Raw genomic sequence first — 27,272 nt, forward strand, 5'->3', positions numbered from 1 at the left:
ATTCTAGCTTTAGTGCTAACTCTAACAATTCTATTGTGATTTATTTTATTATTTAAATTCAGAAAGTTTATATATATTTTGATACCATCTGGCATTAACCCAAAGGCTAGCTCTAACCATCTTTCACACTAATTATTGTTTAATATATAATTGTTTCATCACATGAAAGTAAGTATATTAAATTATATCGCTTTAATTATTTTCTTTTAATTTTGAAAAGCTGTATTGCTTGCATCACATCTCTAATCAAAACCTCACCAATGGTAAATGTTCCACTTATAAAGTCATTATTTCTAATTAATTTAATGTATGCTAGATACGTTTTCCAAAAGGTATTCCTTTTACTCTAGCCATAATACAATGTGCTGCCCATAACATCACCTCTAGTAAGTGTTTTATTGTATTTGCTCAATTTCACACCATTCAAATACATTCTCCATGGTTATTTGATTATTTTCACACTTTCACTGGATAACGGTACCAATGAAAGTGGCGGTAATAGTGTTGTAGAATGAATGTGTCTAGGCAGTGATCAGAAGAAGAGAGGTAATGGTCTGTTCTCTGGAAGGCATACAGTGCACATTGTATTGGCCCAACATTGCAGTCCAGTGCACACCTTTATAGGCACTGCATTGCTTTTACAGTGCACAATTTTATCAAACATGGTTTATTCTCTGGTGCAGATTTTTATTAACAATGTTTATTTGCCTGCACTAGACTTTACTTTAAGTATAAATATTAAACACATTTATACAGAAACACAGCCACATGGGATGAGTCCATTCATACAAAACAAAAAGTTCCTACTCGATTGTGCGGATGAATAGTGCAAACTTGTCTCTGCAATAGCCCCCATAGGACATATAAAAGTAAGGTATACAGCTGGGGTAAGGTAAATCCACAAAAGCCAGGCCATGTGTGAAATATGCTGTAGTATGTGTATATGTCATTAAATGATTTGTCACATAAAAGTCATTAGAGTGAATGTCTCATGGTTACAGAAGATATGTCCCCCCATATTGCATAAGAATTTATAAACTGCACCTATTTCAGCAGTATCCTGCTGCAAAAGAGCAGGCATATATTTCAAGGATGCATTACAACCCAATGCGTTTCTTGGTGCTAATGGCAGATAATAAATATAGAGTAGTAGCTGTAACAGACTGTGTTTCATGCTATAAACACAGTATATTATATTGCAAGTGTTGGGAGATCACAAACACAGGGGTCCCTATATTCATTGTCATTGTATTTTGCAAAAAGCTAAATTCTGCTATATTATTTCACTGAGTACAAACAGAAACCTTCAAATTTGATGGTAGATATCCTGAGAACTGTTCTAATTCCGGATATTTGCTAATCTTTAACACTGTACACAACATGTATTCCTAAACTGTTGGTTACAACAGGCCAGAAGTGTCATGTGCTATCTCTGATCTCTCAAAGTGGACTTAGGGAAGCTGGCGTGCCACCGCATTCAATATGGTGAAGAGTGGGCCACACTGCAACTTCCTCAGACCTCAAGGCAGATCATCTTAAAGGCAGAGAAATGGTTGAGACATCCAGACATCCTTTCTCTTCAAGGAGTGCCTGTGGTCTATTCTGGATCTATGTATAATGACTGTGACCTATTGGTAATAGAATGGTTTTTGAAACACCAGAATGGACCATTACTCAGAAAAGAAGAGTAGACTAGTTATACAAACCATGTTGTCTGTGTAAGCATTAATAAAGTGTGTTCATTACTTTTGAAAGAACAGCCTAATATCCTTTTTCCGTGGCTGAGATGTACACGAACACAGGGCAACCCTTTAAGGCTGTCTGGCATATCAACGATACCTGTACCACACATCACTTTTACTCTGAATCCAATCTTTCAGAAACAAACAAACTCTGCAGGAAGGGCAATAAAACAAGCCTGTAAAAGGAACAGGAATAGGAGGGTCCTTAGCTTAAAGCAGCAGTAGCAACCAGAAAGGCAGACATGCAAAATAGCCAATTTCCAGGCACTTACTTTTCTTTCTTCTGATTGTATACAGGAGGGGAAACATTCCAACTTTTACCACGCAGTGCCTTTACAACGCAGGTTTTACAACGAAAACCATTACAACGCATTGCACTGGGGGGCGCTCTAGGATAGGGAACAGTTTTAATTTACTATCCAACACCTTCCCTACTATCCACGGGGACTGGAGTTGGAATAGTAAATTAAACTATTCACTATCCAGCACCCCCCAAAGCAATGCGTTGTAATGTCTTGCGTTGTAAAACTTGCGTTGTAACAGCATGCGTGGTAAAAGCATGCGTTGTAACAACGTACATCCATACAGGAGACCACATCAGTTGACTTAACCTTCTAAATTTATAAAGCATACACCTTTTCTCTATAAATTGCTCCAAAGTCAGTTTCCTCTTCTAGTCTTCATGTAGACCTTTATGATACATTCTTAAGTTTGTAGGACTGAAACAAATTTCTGTAATTAAAGGTTCAAGCCGCGTTTGAAGGGGCATAGCTAATGGAATATAAAATGCATATGTCTGCAAGAGATGATCATGTGGAATACAAATATTGATACATTCTAGTGTTTATCTTAGATCATTCTCTTGATTACATTGTATTGAACATTGATTCTACTGCTGCTTCAACTGGCTGGGAGGTATTTTGGCACATAGAGGCATATGGGAAAACAGCTTAACATAGCAGATGACAGGCGAACTAGAGGGTGTATGGATCCCAAGGACATTTAAATATTAGCAGAAAAAAGAAAATACAAATTTCACAAATAAGGGTTAAGACTAGAAGCATCAAGGGAGAAGACTGAATAACATGGCTACGATGATGTTAGTCTGCTGCCACTCATATCTACAGAAGCCAATTATAGCAAGCACTTCTGTCGCAGAACATGTGTATGCAGATCAGCCTTAGAGAGTTACGGCCAGATTCATGAAACGAAAATCGTCTCGCAAAGGGCCAGATTCTCAGAATCTGGCCCTTTGCGAGCGCAATTATTGCATTTGGGATTCATCATCCCAAATGCAATAATCGCTATTATAGAATTCGCTATTGTGCGAGGAATTGCATTTAAGGAATCTCTATTTGAGATTCCTTAAATGCAATTCATCAACCAATTTTTAATTGCGAATTCGCAATATTTGGCCGCTATTTACCACGAAGTCTAACTTCGTGGTAAAGAGCGAAAAAATAGATTAAAGCACTTTAGTGCATTTTTTTCTTTTGCATGTTACACACACACATGTCCTTTGGACATGTGTGTCCGCAACACCTGTGTACATTTTCATTTCAGGGGTGCTACAGGGTGTCAGGGTGTCCTTTGGACACCCCTGGCACCCTTGAAATCGCATCCTTATTTGCGATTAGCAAATTGCTAATCGCAAATAAGGAATGTGTAGGAATCGCAATTTAATCCCGTTTTGCAAGTCCTTAATAGCGATTCCTTATGAATCGCTATTAAAGACTCGCAAAACGGCCCTTTCATGAATCTAGCTGTAAGTGCTCTGCATTTCCATAAAATGCCCAATGGCAAAAAACAATTGTATTTATAAATACTATTGTGGTGGCAAAGAGCCGAGAGCAGAACCATGAGCATTGTAACACATCCAGCACGTAATGTTATACATTTTCATGCATAACATTACCTCAGTTATTCGTCCTTGCAAGTTGTTTTTCAGCCTTTCTTCTTTTGAAAGCGGTTATGTCATCCTGCAGAATACCATGACCCTGTTGCCTGTGAAAGATATCAAAATAGTGAAGTAAAAACACAACAGCTTGAGAGCAAGAGAGGGCACGGCCCAAGGACGACAACGCCACTCTGCTTACCCTGACTTCATCACTGGAGGGACAGGGAGTGGTTTTGTAAAACCTTCTTTTCCAACCAGCCAGAAGGTCTCTTCAACACCTTTACCCTTATTTAGAAGAGAAAAACCAAAGCAGTTGTTAAATCAAGTTAAAAATAAGTCAAGGCAAGTTCACAGAAGAAAACGAGCACAGGAAGCAGGGTTTTGTGTGGAGTGAGTCCTCGTCTTGGGTGTTTGATGGCACCAGTTCAGTTGCCATACTAAGCAGTTATTGATTTTTTTAAATATATCATACTTAACATGAAACACACACGGGCATATGTTGCCAAACAAAGCATAGGCAGTAGAAGTTTTTGCAGTCACATTACAACGAGAGACACAATTTACCACCACCAGCAGGCAGGAGCAACAACAACTGATCCGCTGCTGTGAGAGTAGCAATTCTGTCCCCACCAACTGTAAAAGTCCTTTCAGATTCACTTAACTTTGCTGGATATCCAACAGCCCAAGGCCTCAGAGGGGCTCATGTCTCCCTCCACCTGGACTCAACAGCATCTTCATTTGGTATGTACAAGGTCATCCAAAATGGAACCCCCACAAAGTCTGAGTATGAACACACTAGAACCAATGCAACTCTTGGAGTGGTGTTACACCAGCCAGTAATATCAGTCCTGGTGAGCTGTTAGGGGAAACAACCTTTACAACACAACTTTTACAACGAACTACCATTACAACAAAACTTTTACAATGCAACATCCATTACATCGCATGCCAATACAACGCAACCATTACAACGCATGACACTACAACGCATACCAGTACAACGCATGTCATCACAACGCAGTCATTACAACGCATACCATTATAACGCATACCATTACAATGCATAGTACCCTTACACTATCCAACACTTACCCTACTGTTGCACCCCCTGGAGTTAGAATTGTAATCTTTACCCCTACACTATCCAACACTTACCCTACTGTTGAACCCCCTGGAGTTAGAATAGTCATTGTTACCCCTATACTATCCAACACTTACCCTGCTGTTGCACCCCCTGGAGTTAGAATAGTAATTTTTACCCCTACACTATCCAACACTTACCCTACTGTTGCACCCCCCTGGAGTTAGAATAGTAATTTTTACCCCTACACTATCCAATACTTACCATACATGCAATGTAATGTTATGCGTTGTAATGGTACGCGTTGTAAAGGTAGTGTGCGTTGTAATGGAATGCGTTGTAAAGGTAGTTTTTAAAAATTCGTTGTAATATCATGCGTTGTAATGGATGTTGCGTTGTAAAAAATGCGCTGTAAAGGTATGCGTTGTAAAAGTATGCTTTGTAACGTCATACATCCCCTGTTAGTGTACATCTGGTGTGGCTGAGGGTAAGGAGCATCTGCAAATGGCCACAGACAATGTTGGACAAGAGAGCATATGCACTTTCTGTGATTTCCTGCTCATCTGTTAGAGAATGGGCAGCAGATTAGTCTCTAGTGGTTCCTTCATACTGATTGTGGTTAGGTGAATAACACCTTACTTATTGAAAGCCCATGGGTGGCTATTTCATCGCATAATATTGGGGCACTTTTTCATAGATGATTGTGGTATGTCACTGTTCAATTTCTTAAGTTACTGATGCTCCCTTGAGAACAAAGTGGCTTTGGCAGCCATGATACCGAACTGAGAAACAGATAATGGAAATCTTTGAATCAATCAACTATTGTAAATGAGTGAACGAGTAACACATTTTAGAATGGCTTGTAAATATTCTTATAATCAGGAACAGAAAGAGAGTGGGGTAGGGAGTCTAGAAAGATTGCATATTCTCCTATAAACTTTTTGAGAGTTTTTTAACTGAAGCACAGTCAAAACACGTTCAATGACTGAGTGAGGAACAGCATGAGAGCACATTCTGAACTAAATCAAGGGTGGCTAGCAGGGCTAGCAGGACTTAGTCTTGATTGTTGCATTCTTTGTCCAGGAATGAAGTCTACGGAAGATGACAGAGGTTTTAGAAGCTTGGGCCAACTCACAATCACCTCTCCACACTTTTTACAACTTAGATGGGCAATTACTCCATTGGTAATTGTACATTTGAAGACCCTGTTCACAGAACCAGACTATCCAGATATTTACCTGATCAGATGGAACTTTGCACAATGGAAAGCATACTGTCACACCTCAAACAAACTCAAAAAATGTCTTTCCCTTAAACAAAACAGCAGCATCTACATTTTTTGTACATTATTTAAATGCGATCATAGATTGGTTGGTCTACTGACCTCATCAGTCTACCATCTTTGTGATGGCACCAAATTGCAGTTGGTCACAAGTTTGTGACCTAGCTCAGAAATATTGATTAGGTCGGTTAACAAAATGTTAGTGAGCAGTCTGTGACCACTTTTTGCGATTAGTAGTTTCATACATCAGCCCCAAAATGTTTTGCTAAATTCTGAGGTGAATGGATTTCCTCTAAACAGTGTATGACCAGCATACCCTTTGTACAAAGTGAGCGAATCAAACAGGTTGGGTGTGACATATTGTTTATTAGTGTACACTGCAATAGAGCAGCTATCTGAAGAGTTCAAATATGAGTAGTGTTTCACCTAGCAACTGAAACACAAAAATAAAATCAGAGAACCCGCTCTCCAAGTCTCATTCTCCAACTAAGACTAGAATCTAAAAAATGTTTCAGAAAAAAACATTTGAATTCTATGCTATCACACAACACACATTATGTCAATTTTGCCCCAAAAAGATACAACAAAAGGACACACGAGAAAATAATATACATAAAAAATGTGGAGAACACTAGTGTGGGCACTAATTCATGTAAATTGGGAAGTGGGTGCCTGTTTATCCAAATTTCCTCATTAAGACCGCTGATGACGACACACAGCGTCAACCCTCCCATGTTTGTATGTGACAACACCACAGAGATATCCATGGAGATGATTCATTGGGCTCAATTACCCCCTTAGATCTTAGAGCATTTCCCTCTACATATCATTGGGAGATTGCAAAACGTATGCCTCACGGAAACCACATGTCTTTTAAGATGATACTGTGTCTAAATCTCACAAACTCTCTGCGGCCTTGCTTAAGTACCTCAGAAAATTTCAGCATCAACAACTTCACAAACTCATTCTCAGTACTCTCACCAACGGCAAACACAGTTCTATGAGCATTCGTATTCAAGTGCATCCCCAGTTCTGGTTGGTGGGGCCATCCAACAATGGGATTGTCCTTCTCTGCTACTGAAATTTTACCTCTTCCTGCAAATTCAAAATCCACCCAAAAAGATCCACGTAAGTCAATTCAATGCCTGGTGTACCCACCATGTTGAACATCGGGTGCCTGCAATTTCCCTGCCACTAGTTGTTTTGACTAAGGATTTTTCCAAAATGCTAATCTAGGTACAAGACCCCACTGAACCCTCCTCTCCATTTCTCGTCCATCCACAGCTTTATCAGAACAAACACATGAAACAAGATTAGGGTTTTAGTTAGAGTTATCATCATGGTCTGCTACGGAATTACCTTTGGCTCCAACAGCCATTTTACCTACTACTCCAAATTAGCCATGTTTCTTACATCGATTGCAAGTCTTGTCCACAGCAAGACATTCCTTACAATTCCCAACCTATTGAAAATGTCACATCTCATTTGATCTCCCTCCTGTTCTGCTTTTTTTTTTTTTAAGTTTTATTGAAAGAAACAGACATACAAATAAACAATCAAACGTCACAAGGCAAGGACATAATAATACAGTGTCATGGGTTCGTGCGGGCTGAGCCCAAAGGTTAGACAAAGATAGTACAGTCGAATAAAACGGGGGTAGGGGCGGACAAGGAAACAAGCGACCTCAATACAATAGATGACGAGTGAATGCCAATTAGGGGGACAAAGAAACGTCAATGGTCACATCATGTGGGGGAGTACATATATTACCACGGTAAGCATTCCACTGGGACCAAATTCTACCCCATTTCTTGGGCCGTCCCCGGGAAAGGTACACAGTCTTCTCCCGGAACATGCACCAGTCCATGTTGTCTTTCCACGTGGACAGGGTAGGTGATCTCTGCGAACCCCAGAGCTGGGCAATGTCCCTCTTCGCGACCATATTTCCAAGGGTCGCTCATGTAATCTGAGCTGAGCTGTAGTCATTAGGTCCCAGACATTCAACAAACAACGCCTGGCCTCGGGCAGCAGGGACACACCCGTGACACTCTTCATGACATCGTGCACTCGAGACCAGAACCTGACCACCTCCGGGCATTCCCACAATATGTGGAGAAAAGAACCAGACATCCCACAGCCACGCCTACATAACCCATCCAAAGAAAAACCCATTCGAACCAGGCAAGGCCCAGTAACATACACTCGGTGAAATATCTTTAGTTGGACGAACCGCAAGCGAGCAGGAATGGCAACCTCCTTGGGAGAGGACAATGCAGATTGCCAGTCCTCATCGTCCAATTCCAGTCCGTCCGCACTCCACGCAGCCCGGAGGCGGACCAGCAAGTCAGCTCTGTTATTAATGAGTTTCTTGTAAATTATGGAGATCGTGCTGTCGGGCACGTGACCATCCACAATACGGTCCTCCAGAGGGGAAGACTCAGGAATATCGGCACCCGCTTCAAACACAGACAACAGAGCATGACGGATCTGGGCATACCTAAAGAATTCAGTATCACCAAGCTCATACTCCCCTCGCAGCACTTCAAAGGACTTAACAGTACCCTTCGACCACAAGTCGCCCACTCTGCTAATACCAATCATATCCCATTTATCAAAGCCTTTCGTTCTCCACAGATGGCCCAAGCATTCCGAATCATACAAAGGGGTGGCCTGAGTAAACCTGCCCCGCCAGCCCATTGCCGCATTTGCATCACGCCACACTCTCACAGCAATCTTGGTGGGACCGGTCAGTGCTCCGTGGAGACCACCAGAGTATAACGCTCTGCTAAAGGTCCCCCCTGGCAAGATAAACCTATCCATGGAGAATGCCGGGGCAGGGCCCGGTGCGTAGGTCGCATGATTAATTGCACTTAACTGAGATGCCCAACAGTAACGCCTGATGTCCGGGAGGGCTATACCGCCATCGTACCATGGAAGAGTGAGTTTAGAAAGGGCGATACGGGCACGCCCATCCCAGACCAGTTGTCTCTGTAGGTTCTCCACTTCACGAAAATAGCCCGAAGCAATCGGGTCAAAAGAATTCTGGAGTGCATACAAAAAACGGAGCAGAGACATCATTTTGAAAAGCGCTGCTCTACCGAGGGGCGACAGTGGCAACCTACGCCAGCGAGCCACATCAAGCTTGAGCCGCTGCAGGGGGGGCAATAAATTAAGCTCATAACGCCTGGAGGGGTCCAAGGAAACATAAATCCCCAAGTATTTGAAACCAGTCTCCGTCACTTGAATCGGAAATCTACGCGGCAGTGGAGGGAGATCTCCAGCCAAAACGTAGACGCAGGATTTAGCCCAATTAATGACAAGACCGGAGTTCTTACCGAAGGAAGTAAAACCATCAAAAAGCACATTAAGGGACTTTTTAGGGGAGGTGAGATATAGGAGGATGTCGTCCGCATATAGCGAGACTCGATCCTCAAAATCAGGGGACCATCGGATGCCCCGCATAGAAGGTTCCCAGCGGAGCCACTCCGCCAACGGTTCGAGAGCCAGGGCAAAAAGCAAAGGGGACAACGGACAGCCCTGTCGGGTGCCCCGTCCAAGCGCAAAAACGCAAGTCACTCGTCCGTTAACAACTACCTGGGCCAGGGTAGTAAAGAAGTTGCACCCAGGCTATGAAGCCCGGCCCAAACCCGAATTTCGAGAGGGCCGCCCAAAGGTAGGGCCACTCGATAGTATCGAAGGCCATGGTAGCGTCAAGAGAAGCCAAGAACCCCATGGAGTCTACGCAGATTCAAAGCTGTGTTGCGGTGCGGGATAAAACCGGATTGATCTGGATGGATCAGGTCCCCGATCACAACTACCAAGCGATTAGCTAGTAATTTAGCCAAAATTTTGGGCTTGGCGTTGAGCAAAGACATTGGTCTATACGAAGTACAACGATCCCGAGGCTTGCCCTCCTTGGGAATGACAACAATGGTAGCGAGTCGTTGGTCGAGGGGGAGGGAGCCAGATTCCAGGGCCTCGAGAAACATGTCTTGTAGATAGGGTGCCATTTTGTCGGGTCGCAGCTTGTACAATTCAATGGGCAAACCATCGGGGCCCAGCGCCTTGCCCGAACGAAGGGAACGGATAGCCACCGCGATTTTATCGACTGTAAGCGGAGCATCCAAGAGGTCTCTGTCAGAGTCAGAGAGGCAAGGCAAAGCAATATCCCGCAACAGTAAACGGGAGTCTTCCTCATCCCTGTCACAAACAGAGGTGTACACTGTCCCGAAGTGATCCGCAAAACACTGGACGATCCCAACAGGGTCAGTGACACACTCACCATCAAGCTTCTCAATCACGGGGGCCACACGATTCACTCTCTCCTTCTTATCCAACCACCCTAGCAATTTACCCGCCTTATCACCCACATCATAGTCGTCCCTGCTGCTCCCTGTACATCACTTTCGCAGCATCCGTTACAAGAGCCTTGTAGTCAGCTTGTTTCAAAGCAAGGGAGTGCAACTTAGTACTGGATACGCCCAGCCGGAGATCGTCTTCCAGAACGGATATCTCAGATTCCAAGCGCGCAACCTCCACATTTGCAGCCTTTTTAGCAGCGACAATCAGGGATAAGGACTGACCACGTACAACAGTTTTAAATGCTTCCCACAACAAAACAGCAGAAGAAACAGACCCCACATTGTCATCAAAATAATGCTCGATGGCTTTAACAAGGTCAGAGCGGGTCCTGGGGTTCTGAAAGTACCACGGGTTAATAGGAGCCACTCTACCCTCATCGCCCGCCCCTACCACATACCGGAGCCACAAGGGGGAGTGATCGGAAATACCCCTAGGGAGCTGACGAATTTCTCTGATGGAGGAGGACTGGACCGCCGGCATTAAGAAATAGTCCAATCTAGAAAGACTACCGTGTGCCCTGGAGTGAAAGGTGTACTGCAACTGTGTAGGGTGTAGTAGCCTCCAGGCGTCGACAAGCCCGAAGGTCTCTAACAAATCGCTCAACCACCTTTGCGCCCTGGGTAGATCTCTGGGAGGATAACGACCAGAGGTGCTGGAGACAACAGAATTCAGATCGCCACCCAAGATCAGAAGCCCCTCAGGAAGATCCAATAGGATTCTACACAGATCAGCATATGTTGAAGCCTGCAGACCCGGGGGGACATAGACTGAAAGTATGGACACGGTCTTCCCCTCCCACCTACCAGTGAGCACCACATAGCGCCCCCTGTCGTCAAGGCGCACCTCGTCAACTGCAAAAGGGAGAGAGGACCGAATAAGAATACCAGCCCCCCTAGACCCAGAAGTAAACCCTGCGTGGGCCACCAACCGATAACCGCGCCTATTCATCGCCTGACAAGCGTTGCCTATTAAATGCGTCTCTTGTAGGAGGACAATATCGGGGGAATGACTCCTAAGGAACCGCAAAACAATACTACGCTTAATCCTGTCCCCTAATCCATTGACATTCCAGGATAACAGCCTCAACTCGCCACCCCCCCATCCCCGAAAGGTAGAAAGAGCAGGACCCACACAGAAAACCACGATCAGTACAAAAAGGAAAAACAATACGATGCCTCGTGAATTAACAAAAACACACACACACACACCCCCACCCCCAAATCGACCATGTTACTCCCCCCACCCTGCACCCCTGTGTAAGACTAAGAAGCCACCCCAACTTGCAGTGTGCCTGTCGCCCCATTACTAAACTAGCTACGCAAAGAACCCAGGAGGAGGAAGAGTCCCCATTCACCCCCCGCCACCCCCACGCTGATCTAGGCCTAATAAAGACCCAAGTCCAGACTCAGCTGATACAGCAAGAACGTGCAGATGCCGGGATCCACAGGAGAAGTCCTCTTTCAGCCACACCTCCGTCGGCTCCTCCAGGGTGCCCAGTGTGTTCATTTCTCATAGGCAGGGAGTCGAGCCAGTCACTGACATTTTCAGGGCGATCAAAAAAGAAAACACGTTCCCGATATTCAATCCGAAGCCTGGTAGGGAACAACAGGGAGTACTTAAGACCCAAGTCTCGCAATCGCTTCTTAACTCCCTGAAATCCAAGTCTTTGCTTCTGGACAAGCGGCGAAAAGTCAGGATAAAAGGAAACGGAGGCATTTTCAAAGTTGACTGGGCCCTTGTCCCGTGAGGCCTGTAGAACAGCGTCCCGGTCTCTAAAATGAAACAACCTGGCAATAATGGGCCTCGGGGGGGGCACTCGGCTTAGCCTTCCCGCCGGGAACAAGATGAGTGCGCTCAACCGCGAAGAACTTACTGAGTCCAGCGGGAGACAGATGGTTAGCAATCAAATCCTCAATCAAGAGGTCGACCCCCATAGCCTCGGAATTCTCCGGGACACCAATAAGACGCACGTTGTTGCGACGGGCCCTATTTTTGTAGTCCTCGAGGCGACAAGCCAGTAGGTCATGCGAGGAACGCGGATCGCCGATCTCAGTCTGGGCCTCTGTGACATCCGCAATAAGACTAGAAGTCTTCAAGCCCAATGACTCAACCCTTTCATTAGTCTTCGACAGATCCGCTCTAATCAGTGTAATGTCGACGGCCACAGTGTCAATCTTGGAGGCCAAGGCCTCGTATTGCTGTCCCATAGAGGCCTGCATGTTGGCTATGGCTCCCATGACGTCCTGCAATGATGGGTCCGAGGACGCTGGAAAGAGGGTCTTAGAGGTATCCGAGGCACGGCCAGCAGCGCCGGGCGACCCCTTGACCTGTGAGTAGTGGTCCATGATATTGGCCTGGTTTTGGCCACCACGGAGAGGTGCCTTAGTGTTGCGTTTCTCAAGAGGCGGCCCAGTGGCCATTTTGGAAAAGGGACCCCAAAGGGGACCTGGTGAAAATGGCCGGGCGCCAAGTGTCCAGACAGTCAACAAGACCAAATCCGAATGTCGCAGGCACGAAAGGGCCGAGTCGTGGGCAAGCAGCCGGGCCAGCACCAGACGAAGAGGAGACAGCAGGCCCGCCGAAGGTGGCGAGAGGCTGCACCCCTGCCAATCAAAGCCGGGAGCAGAAATCGAAACCGAAAGTCAAGAGGGGTTGGCCAGAAGGGGACCCTAGCTGCCGTTGTTGATCAACTACTCCACGGCCTGTGCAGCAACCGAGCCCCCGGTCCGCCTCGGGGTGGGCCTCAAAAAGTAGAGTCGATGCAAAAGTGGACCCCAGTGTCCAAATTCGAATTTTCAAAGTGTTCGAAGATCAGCAAGGATATGCGAGCAAAAGCCCGTCCACGAAATCAGGATGTTGCCAGGATAATCGTGAGGGGCGGCGTGGGTCCGGGGAGCTCTGTGCTCACGCGACCATCGTGGATGCCCGCGAAGCTCCTTCCGGTCCTATTTTGCTTTTAAGGTTTACTTGGAACTCACAGCATTAACTCAAAGGCACTATCTATTTTTCTGAATTTGCTCACATTGATGTTTCTCTAATTTGAATAAATATTTCAGACTGTTCAGTTCCTTTGGCAAAGTACATAGTGGTAACAGATGGCCATTTTCATGCCTAGAAATATAAAGGGAACCCTGTCTCAAAAGACAGCCAATCGCTGGTGTGAAAACTACTAGGAGTGGTCTGGGTCAGGGGGGTCTATTATTCACCAATCTGTAAGCTGTATGTGCCAATTAGCACGGTTACAACCTATTAAAATGAACTTGTGAACACACTCGAATATACCAAACAAGAAAAGTTTTGTGTCTTCAAAAATAAACAAGAATGATTTATTTGCCTCCCAATAGGGTTACAGTCTAACATGTTATCACAGTATTAAAAATAATTAAAAAACTCATAACACAGTTATGCAGTCATATATAAAAAGTCAAAATTTAATCAAAGAAACAGTCGACGCAGCGTTTCGGTGCTTTTTTCTTTTTTCACACCTTCTTCAGGACTTTACAACATTTTGACTCCATTGTTTCTAAAAATAAATAAAAACATTTAAGTATTTCTCTTTTTTACAAGTTCATACCTTTTGACCTAGTCGTATTACTATCTATAGTTATACACCGCTAGACCACTTTGTTAAAAGAACAAAGGAATTAGTTCTTTTTGCATAATCGCAACTTAGATTCAATCTAAGTTGCGATTATGCAAAAAGAACTAATTCCTTTGTTCTTTTAACAAAGTGGTCTGGACTAGGTCAAAAGGTATGAACTTGTAAAAAACTGTTTCTTTGATTAAATTTTGACTTTTTATATATGACTGCATAACTGTGTTATGAGTTTTTTAATTATTTTTAATACTGTGATAACATGTTAGACTGTAACCCTATTGGGAGGCAAATAAATCATTCTTGTTTATTTTTGAAGACACAAAACTTTTCTTGTTTGGTATATTCGAGTGTGTTCAAAAGTTCATTTTAATAGGTTGTAACCGTGCTAATTGGCACATACAGCTTACAGATTGGTGAATAATAGACCCCCCTGACCCAGACCACTCCTAGTAGTTTTCACACCAGCGATTGGCTGTCTTTTGAGACAAGGTTCCCTTTATATTTCTACTGTTTAATCCCCCTCCCTGCTGCACAAAACCAGGGGTACCTCCAAACGTTTTTGCCCATTTTCATGCCTACCCATGACCTCTCTTGAACTTTTTTACTCTTAGTTTTCTTCATGACTTGATCTCTTCAAACCTCGACATAGGTGATAATCTAAAATTTCCATGTGTCTGGTAGGTTTCTCAAGGCAGACATTTATTCTTTGACCATTTCATCCTCCCTTTGTGAATACAAAGTATACCTTTCCATTACCATGTTTACTTTTTTACCATACCATGTGTGCCACTCTCTAATTGCATACTGAAATACAGTATTGCCAGCATTGTGTAAAGGCAGAGCATTTTTTTATTATTTCAAACCAACTCCATTCAGGCAGTGCTTAAGCATTGATAGCTTTCTTTGTGGGGTGCAATCCTCCCCTTCTAACACCTTCAAATATGCTGGAAATATGGGAGACCAGAGTTCCCACTCCACTAGGGGCTCAACACAGCTCCCCCAGATATTACAAGTGTGCAGCTTAAATGAGATAGACAGCGGCCACTTGGAGAACAACAGAACCCCAGTCCACTCCTGCACCGCTTGATGAACATCAGAACCCCATAACTCCTGTGCTATCACCCATACCAGAATTTACGCTACCATATGCAGGAGGGACCAGGAGTACTCTCCCCAGAGATTGGACCTACCAATTTAGAAGGGCAATCTGCAATTACCCGAACAGCTTGTGCTAAAACGAACTACAACGACCTATAAGTGATGGCATGAATATAATATTTAACGCCAGAGAGACACCAGACTGAGGAAGTCTTCTGCGACATCTGCAGCGTGAGATGAAAGAGGTGTTGGCGAGGACAAAATTGAGACATTGTGAAAATAAAGACTTTTGATACCACAAACTCAACGTTGACTCAGTTCAGAGAGCTTGGAGACTTCATTTTGTAGGATCACTCATCGCTGCTGTGAGGAAAGCTTTGACTACCAGATGGCTGAAAAGCAAAGTTTATTCTGAATGCATGAGCAGACCAGGAGTGATCTTAAGCCAGCAACAATGAAAGCACCAATTTCCACATATAGAACATAACGGTTCCAAAGAATACTTCCAATATTCCAGAATATATCCAACCCATAACAACCCACCAAAAAATAAGAATAACACACTGCTCACAATTCAGAGATATAAAAGTCGCTGTAAAATCTCAAGAGCACCACTTTACATTGGGAATTCATATTAACAGGGTTTCGTACAATCGTGTACATTTGGAGTTTTATATTGGCGAAAGGTAAAAATCAAATCTGAGATCACATGCTAGATACACACTGTTTGCGTTAGATACACTTATGGAAGGCTATCTGGATCAGTATCTCATCTGGGTTGTGGGGATCACAGAGTCCTCCCCTATAGTCATTCCATTTTCCCCAGATATGCTTCCATTTAGTGGGACATCCCCTGGATTCATATATAGTGCTCTCTGTCACCATGTACCAGTCCATGTCTTTCCCCCATTCATCCACTGTCGGTGGTTCCTGCGCCCTCCATTTTCTTGCTATATTTCTTTTAGCCACCATCATTCTATGCATCTCCCATAATTTTATCTTGAGTAGTCAAATCTGTTGGGCCCCAAATATTCAGGAGACATAGGGCCAGATGTAGGTAAATGCATGTTTGCGATTTCTTAATAGCAATTGTTAGGGAATCGCTATTAAGGAATCACAAAATGCCATGTAGGTAGAAATCGCAATATTTTTTGTGATTCCTTAATATTCCTTAATTGTGAATCGCAAATTGTGATTCGCAATTAAGGAATACCTTCCCATTTATTCCTATGGGCCAAGAGGCCCATAGGAATGAATAGGAATTGCTCCAGCAATTTGCGAGTCACCAAGAGGCACTCGCAAATTGCGGGCGCAATTTCAAGGGTGCCAGGGTTCCAAATGGACACCCTGTTGCACCCCTGAAATGTGCATGTGTGCACATGAGGTGCACATAATTGCCCTAAGGGCATGAATGTGTGCCACATGGCACTTAAAAAAAAAGCAAAAAAGTGTTTTTTTAAAGGAAATCACTAATTACCACAAACTTGAAGTTGGTGGTAATTAGCGATTCCTTAAGGCTAAAGTGCACTTTCTATTGTGCTACTTACATTGCATTTAAGGAATCGCAATTTGCGATTCCTTAAATGCAAGAGCAAAATAAGGAATAATTATTTTGCTAGTAGGTTTCAACTTACCTACATTGCTCGCTGCCAAATAGCAATCGCAAACGCGCTCGCTATTTGGCCACCTACATCTGGCCCATAGTTTGATGTTACAATCGATTTTGTTGCACATTACTTGTTCCATACACACCACTACTGCGGACCAGTATCTCTGAATGACCGTACACTCCCACAGTATGTGCATTAAAGTGCCCTCTTGTTCGCATTTCCTAAGGCATCTGGCCTCAGTGCCATACCCCATCCTTACCAACGTTGGTCCAGCTAGATATTCTCTATGGAGTATCTTCAATTACACCCGCCTGAGCCAGGCAGATATGGCAGCCTCCCTGGGAGAGGCCAAACCTTGAGCCACTCCTCGTCTTCCAACACAGCAAAGTCGTATTCCCATTTTGCTCAAAATCAGAGTAGAGGGTCCATCATAATATTGGTTAGTTTTTTATATACTAGTGATATGGCTTTCTCTGGGAGATGCCCGTCTAAGATCCTATCTTCTAGCGGGGAAGATTCTGGTGGTGTCTCTCCCTTTTTTATCACCGCAAGTAAAGGGTGCCGGATCTGCAGGTACCTGACATATTCTGTGGGAGCCTGTTCATATTCCAATTGCAAGTGGATTAAGGGGATTACTCCACCCACATTCCATAAATCTCCCACCTTAGAGATGCCTATTAAATCCCAACAGTCAAATCCATGGGTATGTCTTAAATTGCCAAGGAGGTTGGTGTCCCAAAGTGGGGTGGCCAATGTGATCTTACCCTCTCAACCCAACCTCCTCATGGCTACCCACCCACCACACTTGAACCGTGTGCCCCGTGGATCCAACAGTTTCAGCTTAGCTGGATTAGTGTATAGTGCCCCTACGAAACCTCCCCACTGGGAGAAGCCATCTATCCATGTGAAATCTGGGGTCTCCCTGTGACCTGTATGTACAGGAAGTTATGTCGCCTAGTAATATTTCTTAATGTCGGGGAGACCGATTCCTCCATCATACCACCCAAGTGTAAGCTTCTCAGTGGCAATCCTGGGCGGTTTACCGTCCCACAAAAGCTCTCTCAATGCACCGTTTATGGCTTTGAAGTAGTGTGATCCTACCGGGTGCGGCGTGTTCTGTAAGACATATAAAAACAGTGGGAGAGACATCATTACGAATAGGGCTGCACATTCCAATAGGGATAGTGGAAGCGACTTCCAATTGAGGACATCACTCCCAAGTCGCTGTAAGGGGGGTAGAAGATTGTGTTCATAAAGGTGAGCTGGATCTTTAGAGACCCGAATTCCCAAATATTTGAAATCCGTATAGGGTTTCGATAGTCTTGAACTGTCATGCAGTCAAAGTGTGACCACCTTTTTCACAGTGCATTCAAACACTTTCTTGGATCATGGTATAACTCATCAAAGTTGAGTGGTGTGTGGAAAGACACAATTAATAATTCCTATCAGCAAACACATTTTGGGCTTTTTCAGAGGTGGGAGAATAATAATGTATTGTTTCCTCATTGCTATGTATACACTGTCAGTCAGGCACCTAAAACCAACTGTCCTCGTTAACTAGGTTGTAATGTTCTGTAAGCCTCAGTTCACCTGTATGTGAACCTATTATGGCATTCTGTCACACCTTTTTTGCCCAAGCAAGCTCACAAAAGACTGTGAAAGGACAACACTCGGCTCTATATGGACGTACCTGAATGTCTGCTCAACAACATTATCTGGAGTTTACATGGATAATCCGTGTCATAAACACTGCTTTCTAAGAGGCACCCCACCTACTAACCTGTGACATCCAAACCCAACTTTCCCCTCTCATACCAAATTGATGTGGTGGAGCTCTCAAGTGCATGCAGCATTTTACACAACTCCTGCACACATATATGTATAACTACAGTGTTAGATGAATAAATCCAAGTGACAGACGGCAGTTATTACATAGTTTTGTAATGTTCAATCACAAATGTACTTTTACACCTGGCAGTCTTTTTAATGACAGTGTTGGGTTTGAAACCTTCCGAGATGTGTCCACCTTGGACTCCTGTGGCTATCTAACTTTTAGAAATGTCTTTCATTAAAATTAGGAGGACAGATCTTATGAATGACCAAATCCTGATGTTCTCTACCATGCCTCTGCTACCTTAGATTCTACTGTGCTATATATTGCTGACCTGGTGGTGCCAAATGGTCTGACATTACATGTATTTTTGAGAATCTATCATCAGTCTGCATCATGTGGGACGTGTGACATGAACACATCACTGTAAGAGAATTTGTGATAAATTGTACAATACTTTTCATACACAGTGAATCTAACTTAGGGCTTCATTACGATGTCTGTCGGAAAGCCTTCCGACCTACTCCAAGTCGGAATCGTTTCCGACCGACTCGGCTCCGAACACAGCTCACATTGAAAAAGGGGTGGATGCAGAAAACCTTGCACCCTGTGTTGGGTACCCCATGGTGCCTGCCACACTGTGAATGGTTGGACAGAGGGGACCCATGGGTACTCCCATGGGTCCCAACCGGAGGCTTCTGGTTGAAGGGGGCCTGCTACTGGCCCCCAAAGACGGTTTCCAACAGCCGATCCATGTCAGACAGACCTATTCGGAAAGGCTGTCAGAATCCGACATCGTAATCGGTGGGTCAGAAATACGGTCCGTAGAACTTTACGATTCGGCTCCGACTCAGACTCTCTGAATGCCGGTCAGAACCGATTCGGAATGACCAACCGATTACCTTGTATCGTAATCGGTTGGTCGGATATATTTCCGAGTTGGCCGGAAACATGGGTTCCGACACCGGTTCGGACAAACCAAATGTCATTTGGAGCCTTTACTGACCGCATCTTAATCGGCCCTTAGTGTGACAACGTCTGGTGTGCTGTGCTTAGGTTTAAATGAGAATATTCAAAATGCGGTAGTTACCAAAGTTAAGGTGCCTGTGTGACCTCGCCATCTGCTCTGGTAATTCCTAAAATGCTTTAATCAGGTTTACAGGTGAGCTCTGAGACCTTAGTTGCGAGATGCAACAAGAATGCAGGACGTGTATGCAATTGTATGGAAGTTTTTCACTTAAGATAGACCATGGATATGGGCCTAATGTGTGCAGCCCTGTAGCTTATACTGTCCAGGTATTTGTCGTGCCCTGCAATGGGACTTGCCTTTCGCCATGGGCCATATGTACAAAAGGATTTAGCGGTCGCAAAGGGAGAATCAGGTTGTTTGTGACCACAAAATAGCCTTTTGACATGTAGTAACCCTATTTTGCGAGTCAGTAACCTATTACCGAATCACAAAATAGGGTTTGCAAGTCAGCATTAGAAAGGGGCATGTTAAAGGTGTCCCTTCCTAACAGCGAGTTGCAGGGAGACTTATGAATGTTTTGGAAATACTATTTATTCAGGCTCCTTTGAGCCGGTGGAGGTGACGACCTCGAGATTCCGCACCTGCGCGCCATAAGAGGTATCTGGACCTATAAATATTTTCGGCCGCCCACGCAGCAACCCCGTGCACACGCCTAATCCCTGCTGACGAGCGGTAATAACCGCGAAACACGTGTCCAGGGATGGCAAGCACACCAGTGAACACCCTCAAGACTCAAGACTCGGGTAGAAGCGCACCCGCTAATACCTACTACATCAACCATCATGCTCCGGGGTCACACGCTGATGGGACGAGCAGTGTGCGACCTCATTTGGAAATACTATGAATGTTTTGCGACTGGAATGACAACTATAATTTGGTGGTAACCCATTCGCAAATGGTGAGGGGTCTCCAGGGGACCTTCTTTCCCAGTGAAACTGTGGGCACAAATATTTTTAAGAGCAGGTCGTGATCCCATGGACCATATTGTGAGTTGAAAAAAGTCACAATTAGGAACTCGCAAAATGTGCGATCATGAATGTGGCCCCATGATCATCAGAAATGTTGGATCTGCCATTTCACTTAGCAAAGTCAGTCGTGCAAAGTGGCCCGATTTGCAAGGCCACACGTTGACCAAAATATGAATGTGAGTTGCAATTGACCTCTGTTAATCAGAGGGGTATTTGATCACACCCCTACAGAACCAGTGGGAGATTGGAAAGTCAAATAACAATTTATGCTCATAAAGCTTGGGGCATTATGTATGTCTGTATGCATATGATATTTGCCTACTGCCAACCTAGCCTAAAAGCAGCAGTGTGCTGTACAGAGTCAAAGGCAGCATACTTGCAGCAAGTGCTAGGAGAGGTAGCTGGATTCTGCAACCCCATTTGTACTGTTACTACATTGCCAGGTAGAGTTGTTTTGAGAGGTGTGTCTTCAACTCTTTCCTAAACTGGAGCAGATTTGGGGTGGTCCTGGTGATTATGGGAATACTGTTCAACAACCTGGGTGCAGAGATGAAAAAGGACTTGACAAATGCCTCGAGTACATAGCTGTGTGTACAGGGAGTACATAGCTGTGTGTACAGGGATATCAGCATATCTACTACAATGATGTCTAGGCTCACAGATAGGAGATTAGAGTGTTATCACAATATCCTTGTTCATATATTTCCAGTAAGGAATCTCTTACAATTCAATGTATAGGTCCTGTAAAATAAATATTAACTCTGTGTAAGCCTTTACTGTCATAAGCCACTTTGTTTTCAAAGCAGTCATTAAGGGGCCAGTGGATATCCAGGTCAGACAAACAACAAAACCACATCTAGGAAACAACTGCATGTGGCTAGTGGTCAACTCACTCATATGACAACATCATGTCACAGCGCTTAGAACTGCTCTGCATGGTGATGGTGAGCATGCCTTTACCTCCTCCAATAAGATATACAAATTGTGTGACCACCTCTCTCCAGGTCATTACGGACACCTTTTCCGGTCCAGTACTTTTATGTGATACCCTATTGCATTCTGGGTATTGTAGTCTTGTCTTGCTTCCACTGAATTAATTAGACAAATATAGCTAAACATTTAGGAGTGGAGCAGACATCTGGACTGGACTGAGGTAGTCACCCAGTATAGAAAAGAAAAAACACTGGTTGACTACTATGTCTGCTATCCTGTTTCAAACAGGATTTTAGTCTAAAGCAACTATGTATTGCGGGTAACTATTTATTTCTTCAGTACCTATTGTGCTACAGTTACCTAATTTCATATATCTATGTTTGGGAATTAGGTTGTTCAGTGGAAACTGTCAAACAAATTCCTTGCCACAAATACAATTCAATTACATAAAGCCAATCCTCCAATAACAACTAGGATAACCTCTAAAAATGATTCTTTCCCTTAATTCCTACTAAATACCCACTATCCCTTTACTATATTTTTTGCACACATGGGTGGAAAAGATGAATATAGGACTTTACCTTCAGTTCAGTTCTTCCTCTTAGTTCCAGCATATAGCCTTCATTTAAAGACTTAAGGGTTTTAACAGTGCTGTGATTGACATGAATCCTGTACGCTGCAAAAGAAATCAGAGTGTTATGTAAAAGTACGCGCCTCTTTGCAACAAACTACGTGATTGAAAACACATTCATAAAGATTCCAGAATCACACCACACTGAAATGTATGTGAACTGCAAGTGCAATTAAGCATGGGACAAGTTCGACTCCTAGGTGCAGAATGGAGAGAGACCAAATATCAAGAAACGTGGGACTAGTGGTAAGTTAAGGCAGTGCATGCCCAAACAACTTTTATCAAAACAGGATCCTGAAGGTGGTAATATGAGACAAGAATATTTGCGCATATTTGCTGTGAAGAATTTTGTTGTTGTGGTGATAAATTCTGTTGTGTTTTTTTCATTATTGCAAATGTGATTTTTTGTGTTATACAGCAGTTGTTGAGCTGCATTCTGCTTTGACTCTTTTGGTACTATGTGCTTTATTATAATTTCAATGTGTTATGTTGCAGCTGCTTTGTGTATGCACCAGTCCTATGTTCTGTTTGCTTTTGATAAGTCAACAAATGCAGCTACATTTTCAGCTAAAAGCAGCACATGCCTTGAACTGTCCTGTGACAAACAGTTTACCAATATCAGTTATTAAATAGTGCTGCACCAGTCCTACACCTCCTTAAGACATCAGTCAGTCTAAAGCTGTGGCAGAGGCTGTCTTAACAAGTGCTCCCAGGGCCCACTTTCTGTGATATTGTGAACACCCAGGCCGGGATCCTGTTAAGGGTAGTCAGGGTAAGGATCCAGGTACAGTGTCAATATATACAACCCCGACTGACCATGAATTCAGTTGCAACCATTTATACATTCAACATGCGTACTTTATGCATCATGTTGATTTGGTATTTCTAGTTAATAGGCGTTTTTTACTTTTATATATACCAGTGTATATGTGAACATGCTTGTGAATATTGGCCAAACTATATGCAACACTCATGTAACTCACTCATGTATTAACATTTCTAAGGCCTCAAAGATAAATAATACATATCCAAGCACATCAAAATAATAAAAAAAATTAAAGATATTAGCAGACCCTGATTGATATATTTAACTAGATCTATTGGACTTGCATGGTGAACATTGCTAAGCTTGTAAGCAAGTCCTTCAGCGCCCAACATAAGGGTAATAAGCCCTATACAAATCCTATAATTCACTACAAATACAATAATTGGGTTTCCAGCATAATAGATGTGGGAAAATTAAACCATTCCTCCCTTTTTCCACACAAGGAGTATTTGCAAAAATGTGTACCCAGTATGCCTTTAAGATGTGTGTGCATATATATGTGACGGGGCAGGTCAAATGACCACGGGACGGTCACAGACTCGAACTGGTGGACAGTTGCCCCCCTGTTACCCACTTCTGTCCCTTCTCTGCAGCAGCTCCTGTCCCAGTGAAGCCTTTCCCTAACCCGATCCTATTTCTTTACTTCTTTTCCGGTTGCTGTGCCTGGAGGAAGAGTGTCCACCCTTCCATAGACATCCTGGAGCCACTAAGGAAGCCCATAACAGACCCGGCAGCGTTTGCCCGAGAGCGCATAACCAGCAGGAAACGAAGATCTTACATCAAAATAAAGCCCTCTTTAAGATCCCTATTAAAAGTCTCTGACTCAGTCTCTTCAGCCAGCCCGGTACAATATATATAGATATATATATATATATATATATATATATATATATATATATATAAACCAACCACTTCCCTCAAAAAGAAAAGCGCGGAGGCCAGAGGGGGATCCTGTGGAAGCCCTTTATTTCTCGGTGGTATCAGTTGGCAGCAGCAAATGCATTTCGGCTTAACACAAGCCTTCCTCGGTGCTTACGCCCCAACACAAAGTCCCGCATTTCTCCATCAAGGCTGCTTTGCGAGTGCTGCAGTCGACATTGGACTCCTCCCCTTAAAGCGTTGGCTCACCTGTTGGAAGTCACGTGGGTATGTAGAAACTCCAACTCCCAGCATGCAACATGATCTTGCAGCTGGGCCGGTGGTGTGGGTGCAGACAGTCTATCAATGTCCGCTCCAATGTCCTTTACAGCCTCGTATGGTGGGACTCATAAATGAAACCTCTGTGTCCCAAAGTTCCTCCTCAAGTCCCCTCGGACTGCTGGACCAAATCACAGAGAGTTTCTGGCTAAGCGAGGACAGCAGTGAAGGCACACAGCGTCCTATCGGGGTAATTACCACCTGTTGCACTCCTTCTCCTGTTGCTTTGGTGGACAACGAACCTCTCGATCCCTCGAGCACAAAATGCACTGCAAGCAGCGCGGTGCCAGTCTCGTTCGTGTCTTCTTGTCAGCAGGGCCATCCGTTACGTGCTCCTGGCTTGGCGCGAATATATAAACCAACCACTTCCCTCTAAAAAAGAAAAGCGCGGAGGCCAGAGGGGGATCCTGTGGAAGCCCATTATTTCTCGGTGGTATCAGTTGGCAGCAGCAAATGCATTTCGGCTTAACACAAGCCTTCCTCAGTGCTTACGCCCCAACACAAAGTCCCGCTTTTCTCCATCAAGGCTGCTTTGCGAGTGCTGCAGTCGACATTGGACTCCTCCCCTTAAAGCGTTGGCTCACCTGTTGGAAGTCACGTGGGTATGTAGAAACTCCAACTCCCAGCATGCAAAATGATCTTGCAGCTGGGCTGGTGGTGTGGGTGCAGACAGTCTATCAATGTCCGCTCCAATGTCCTTTACAGCCTCGTATGGTGGGACTCATAAATGAAACCTCCGTGTCCCAAAGTTCCTCCTCAAGTCCCCTCGGACTGCTGGACCAAATCACAGAGAGATTCTGGCTATGCGAGGACAGCAGTGTAGGCACACAGCGTCCTATCGGGGTAATTACCACCTGTTGCACGCCTTCTCCTGTTGCTTTGGTGGACAACGAACCTCTCGATCCCTCGAGCACAAAATACACTGCAAGCAGCGCGGTGCCAGTCTCGTTCGTGTCTTCTTGTCAGCAGGGCCATCCGTTACGCGCTCCTGGCTTGGTGCGAATATATAAACCAACCACTTCCCTCAAAAAGAAAAGCACGGAGGCCAGAGGGGGATCCTGTGGAAGCCCTTATTTCTCGGTGGTATCAGTTGGCAGCAGCAAATGCATTTCGGCTTAACACAAGCCTTCCTCAGTGCTTACGCCCCAACACAAAGTCCCGCATTTCTCCATCAAGGCTGCTTTGCGAGTGCTGCAGTCGACATTGGACTCCTCCCCTTAAAGCGTTGGCTCACCTGTTGGAAGTAACGTGGGTATGCAGAAACTCCAACTCCCAGCATGCAACATGATCTTGCAGCTGGGCCGGTGGTGTGGGTGCAGACAGTCTATCAATGTCCGCTCCAATGTCCTTTACGGCCTCGTATGGTGGGACTCATAAATGAAACCTCCGTGTCCCAAAGTTCCTCCTCAAGTCCCCTCGGACTGCTGGACCAAATCACAGAGAGATTCTGGCTATGCGAGGACAGCAGTGTAGGCACACAGCGTCCTATCGGGGTAATTACCACCTGTTGCACTCCTTCTCCTGTTGCTTTGGTGGACAACGAACCTCTCGATCCCTCGAGCACAAAATGCACTGCAAGCAGCGCGGTGCCAGTCTCGTTGGTGTCTTCTTGTCAGCAGGGCCATCCGTTACGCGCTCCTGGCTTGGCGCGAATATATAAACCAACCACTTCCCTCAAAAAGAAAAGCGCGGAGGCCAGAGGGGGATCCTGTGGAAGCCCTTTATTTCTCGGTGGTATCAGTTGGCAGCAGCAAATGCATTTCGGCTTTACACAAGCCTTCCTCAGTGCTTACGCCCCAACACAAAGTCCCGCATTTCTCTATCAAGGCTGCTTTGCGAGTGCTGCAGTCGACATTGGACTCCTCCCCTTAAAGCGTTGGCTCACCTGTTGAAAGACACGTGGGTATGTAGAAACTCCAAATCCCAGCATGCAACATGATCTTGCAGCTGGGCCGGTGGTGTGGGTGCAGACAGTCTATCAATGTCCGCTCCAATGTCCTTTACAGCCTCGTATGGTGGGACTCATAAATGAAACCTCCGTGTCCCAAAGTTCCTCCTCAAGTCCCCTCGGACTGCTGGACCAAATCACAGAGAGATTCTGGCTATGCGAGGACAGCAGTGTAGGCACACAGCGTCCTATCGGGGTAATTACCACCTGTTGCACTCCTTCTCCTGTTGCTTTGGTGGACAACGAACCTCTCGATCCCTCGAGCACAAAATGCACTGCAAGCAGCGCGGTGCCAGTCTCGTTTGTGTCTTCTTGTCAGCAGGGCCATCCGTTACGCGCTCCTGGCTTGGCGCGAATATATAAACCAACCACTTCCCTCAAAAAGAAAAGCGCGGAGGCCAGAGGGGGATCCTGTGGAAGCCCTTTATTTCTCGGTGGTATCAGTTGGCAGCAGCAAATGCATTTCGGCTTAACACAAGCCTTCCTCAGTGCTTACGCCCCAACACAAAGTCCCGCATTTCTCCATCAAGGCTGCTTTGCGAGTGCTGCAGTCGACATTGGACTCCTCCCCTTAAAGCGTTGGCGCACCTGTTGGAAGTCACGTGGGTATGTAGAAACTCCAACTCCCAGCATGCAACATGATCTTGCAGCTGGGCCGGTGGTGTGGGTGCAGACAGTCTATCAATGTCCGCTCCAATGTCCTTTACAGCCTCGTATCGTGGGACTCATAACTGAAACCTCTGTGTCCCAAAGTTCCTCCTCAAGTCCCCTCGGACTGCTGGACCAAATCACAGAGAGATTCTGGCTATGCGAGGACAGCAGTGTAGGCACACAGCGTCCTATCGGGGTAATTACCACCTGTTGCACTCCTTCTCCTGTTGCTTTGGTGGACAACGAACCTCTCGATCCCTCGAGCACAAAATGCACTGCAAGCAGCGCGGTGCCAGTCTCGTTCGTGTCTTCTTGTCAGCAGGGCCATCCGTTACGCGCTCCTGGCTTGGCGCGAATATTTAAACCAACCACTTCCCTCAAAAAGAAAAGCGCGGAGGCCAGAGGGGGATCCTGTGGAAGCCCTTTATTTCTCGGTGGTATCAGTTGGCAGCAGCAAATGCATTTCGGCTTAACACAAGCCTTCCTCAGTGCTTACGCCCCAACACAAAGTCCCGCATTTCTCCATCAAGGCTGCTTTGCGAGTGCTGCAGTCGACATTGGACTCCTCCCCTTAAAGCGTTGGCTCA

General features: G+C 44.8%; 1 protein-coding gene across 2 annotated transcripts in view; it reads right to left on the reverse strand.

Moving 5' to 3' along the window:
* The window catches only part of GUCY2F (guanylate cyclase 2F, retinal), a 267,791-nt gene that overhangs the window by 39,790 nt on the left and 200,729 nt on the right, over nucleotides 1-27,272 (reverse strand). The window contains exons 17-19 of one of the 2 annotated variants that reach the window (XM_078685978.1): nucleotides 22,014-22,108; nucleotides 3,839-3,924; nucleotides 3,658-3,746 (exon numbers count right to left, since the gene is read on the reverse strand). In XM_078685978.1, coding sequence (XP_078542104.1) covers nucleotides 3,659-3,746; nucleotides 3,839-3,924; nucleotides 22,014-22,108 — 269 coding nt within the window. In that variant the 3' untranslated portion in view covers nucleotide 3,658. The remainder of the gene's footprint in view (nucleotides 1-3,657; nucleotides 3,747-3,838; nucleotides 3,925-22,013; nucleotides 22,109-27,272) is intronic. The other variant, XM_078685977.1, reaches the window with a different exon arrangement.

This window comes from Lissotriton helveticus, chromosome 4_1, assembly GCF_964261635.1.
Source record: "Lissotriton helveticus chromosome 4_1, aLisHel1.1, whole genome shotgun sequence".
Lineage (NCBI taxonomy): Eukaryota > Metazoa > Chordata > Amphibia > Caudata > Salamandridae > Lissotriton > Lissotriton helveticus.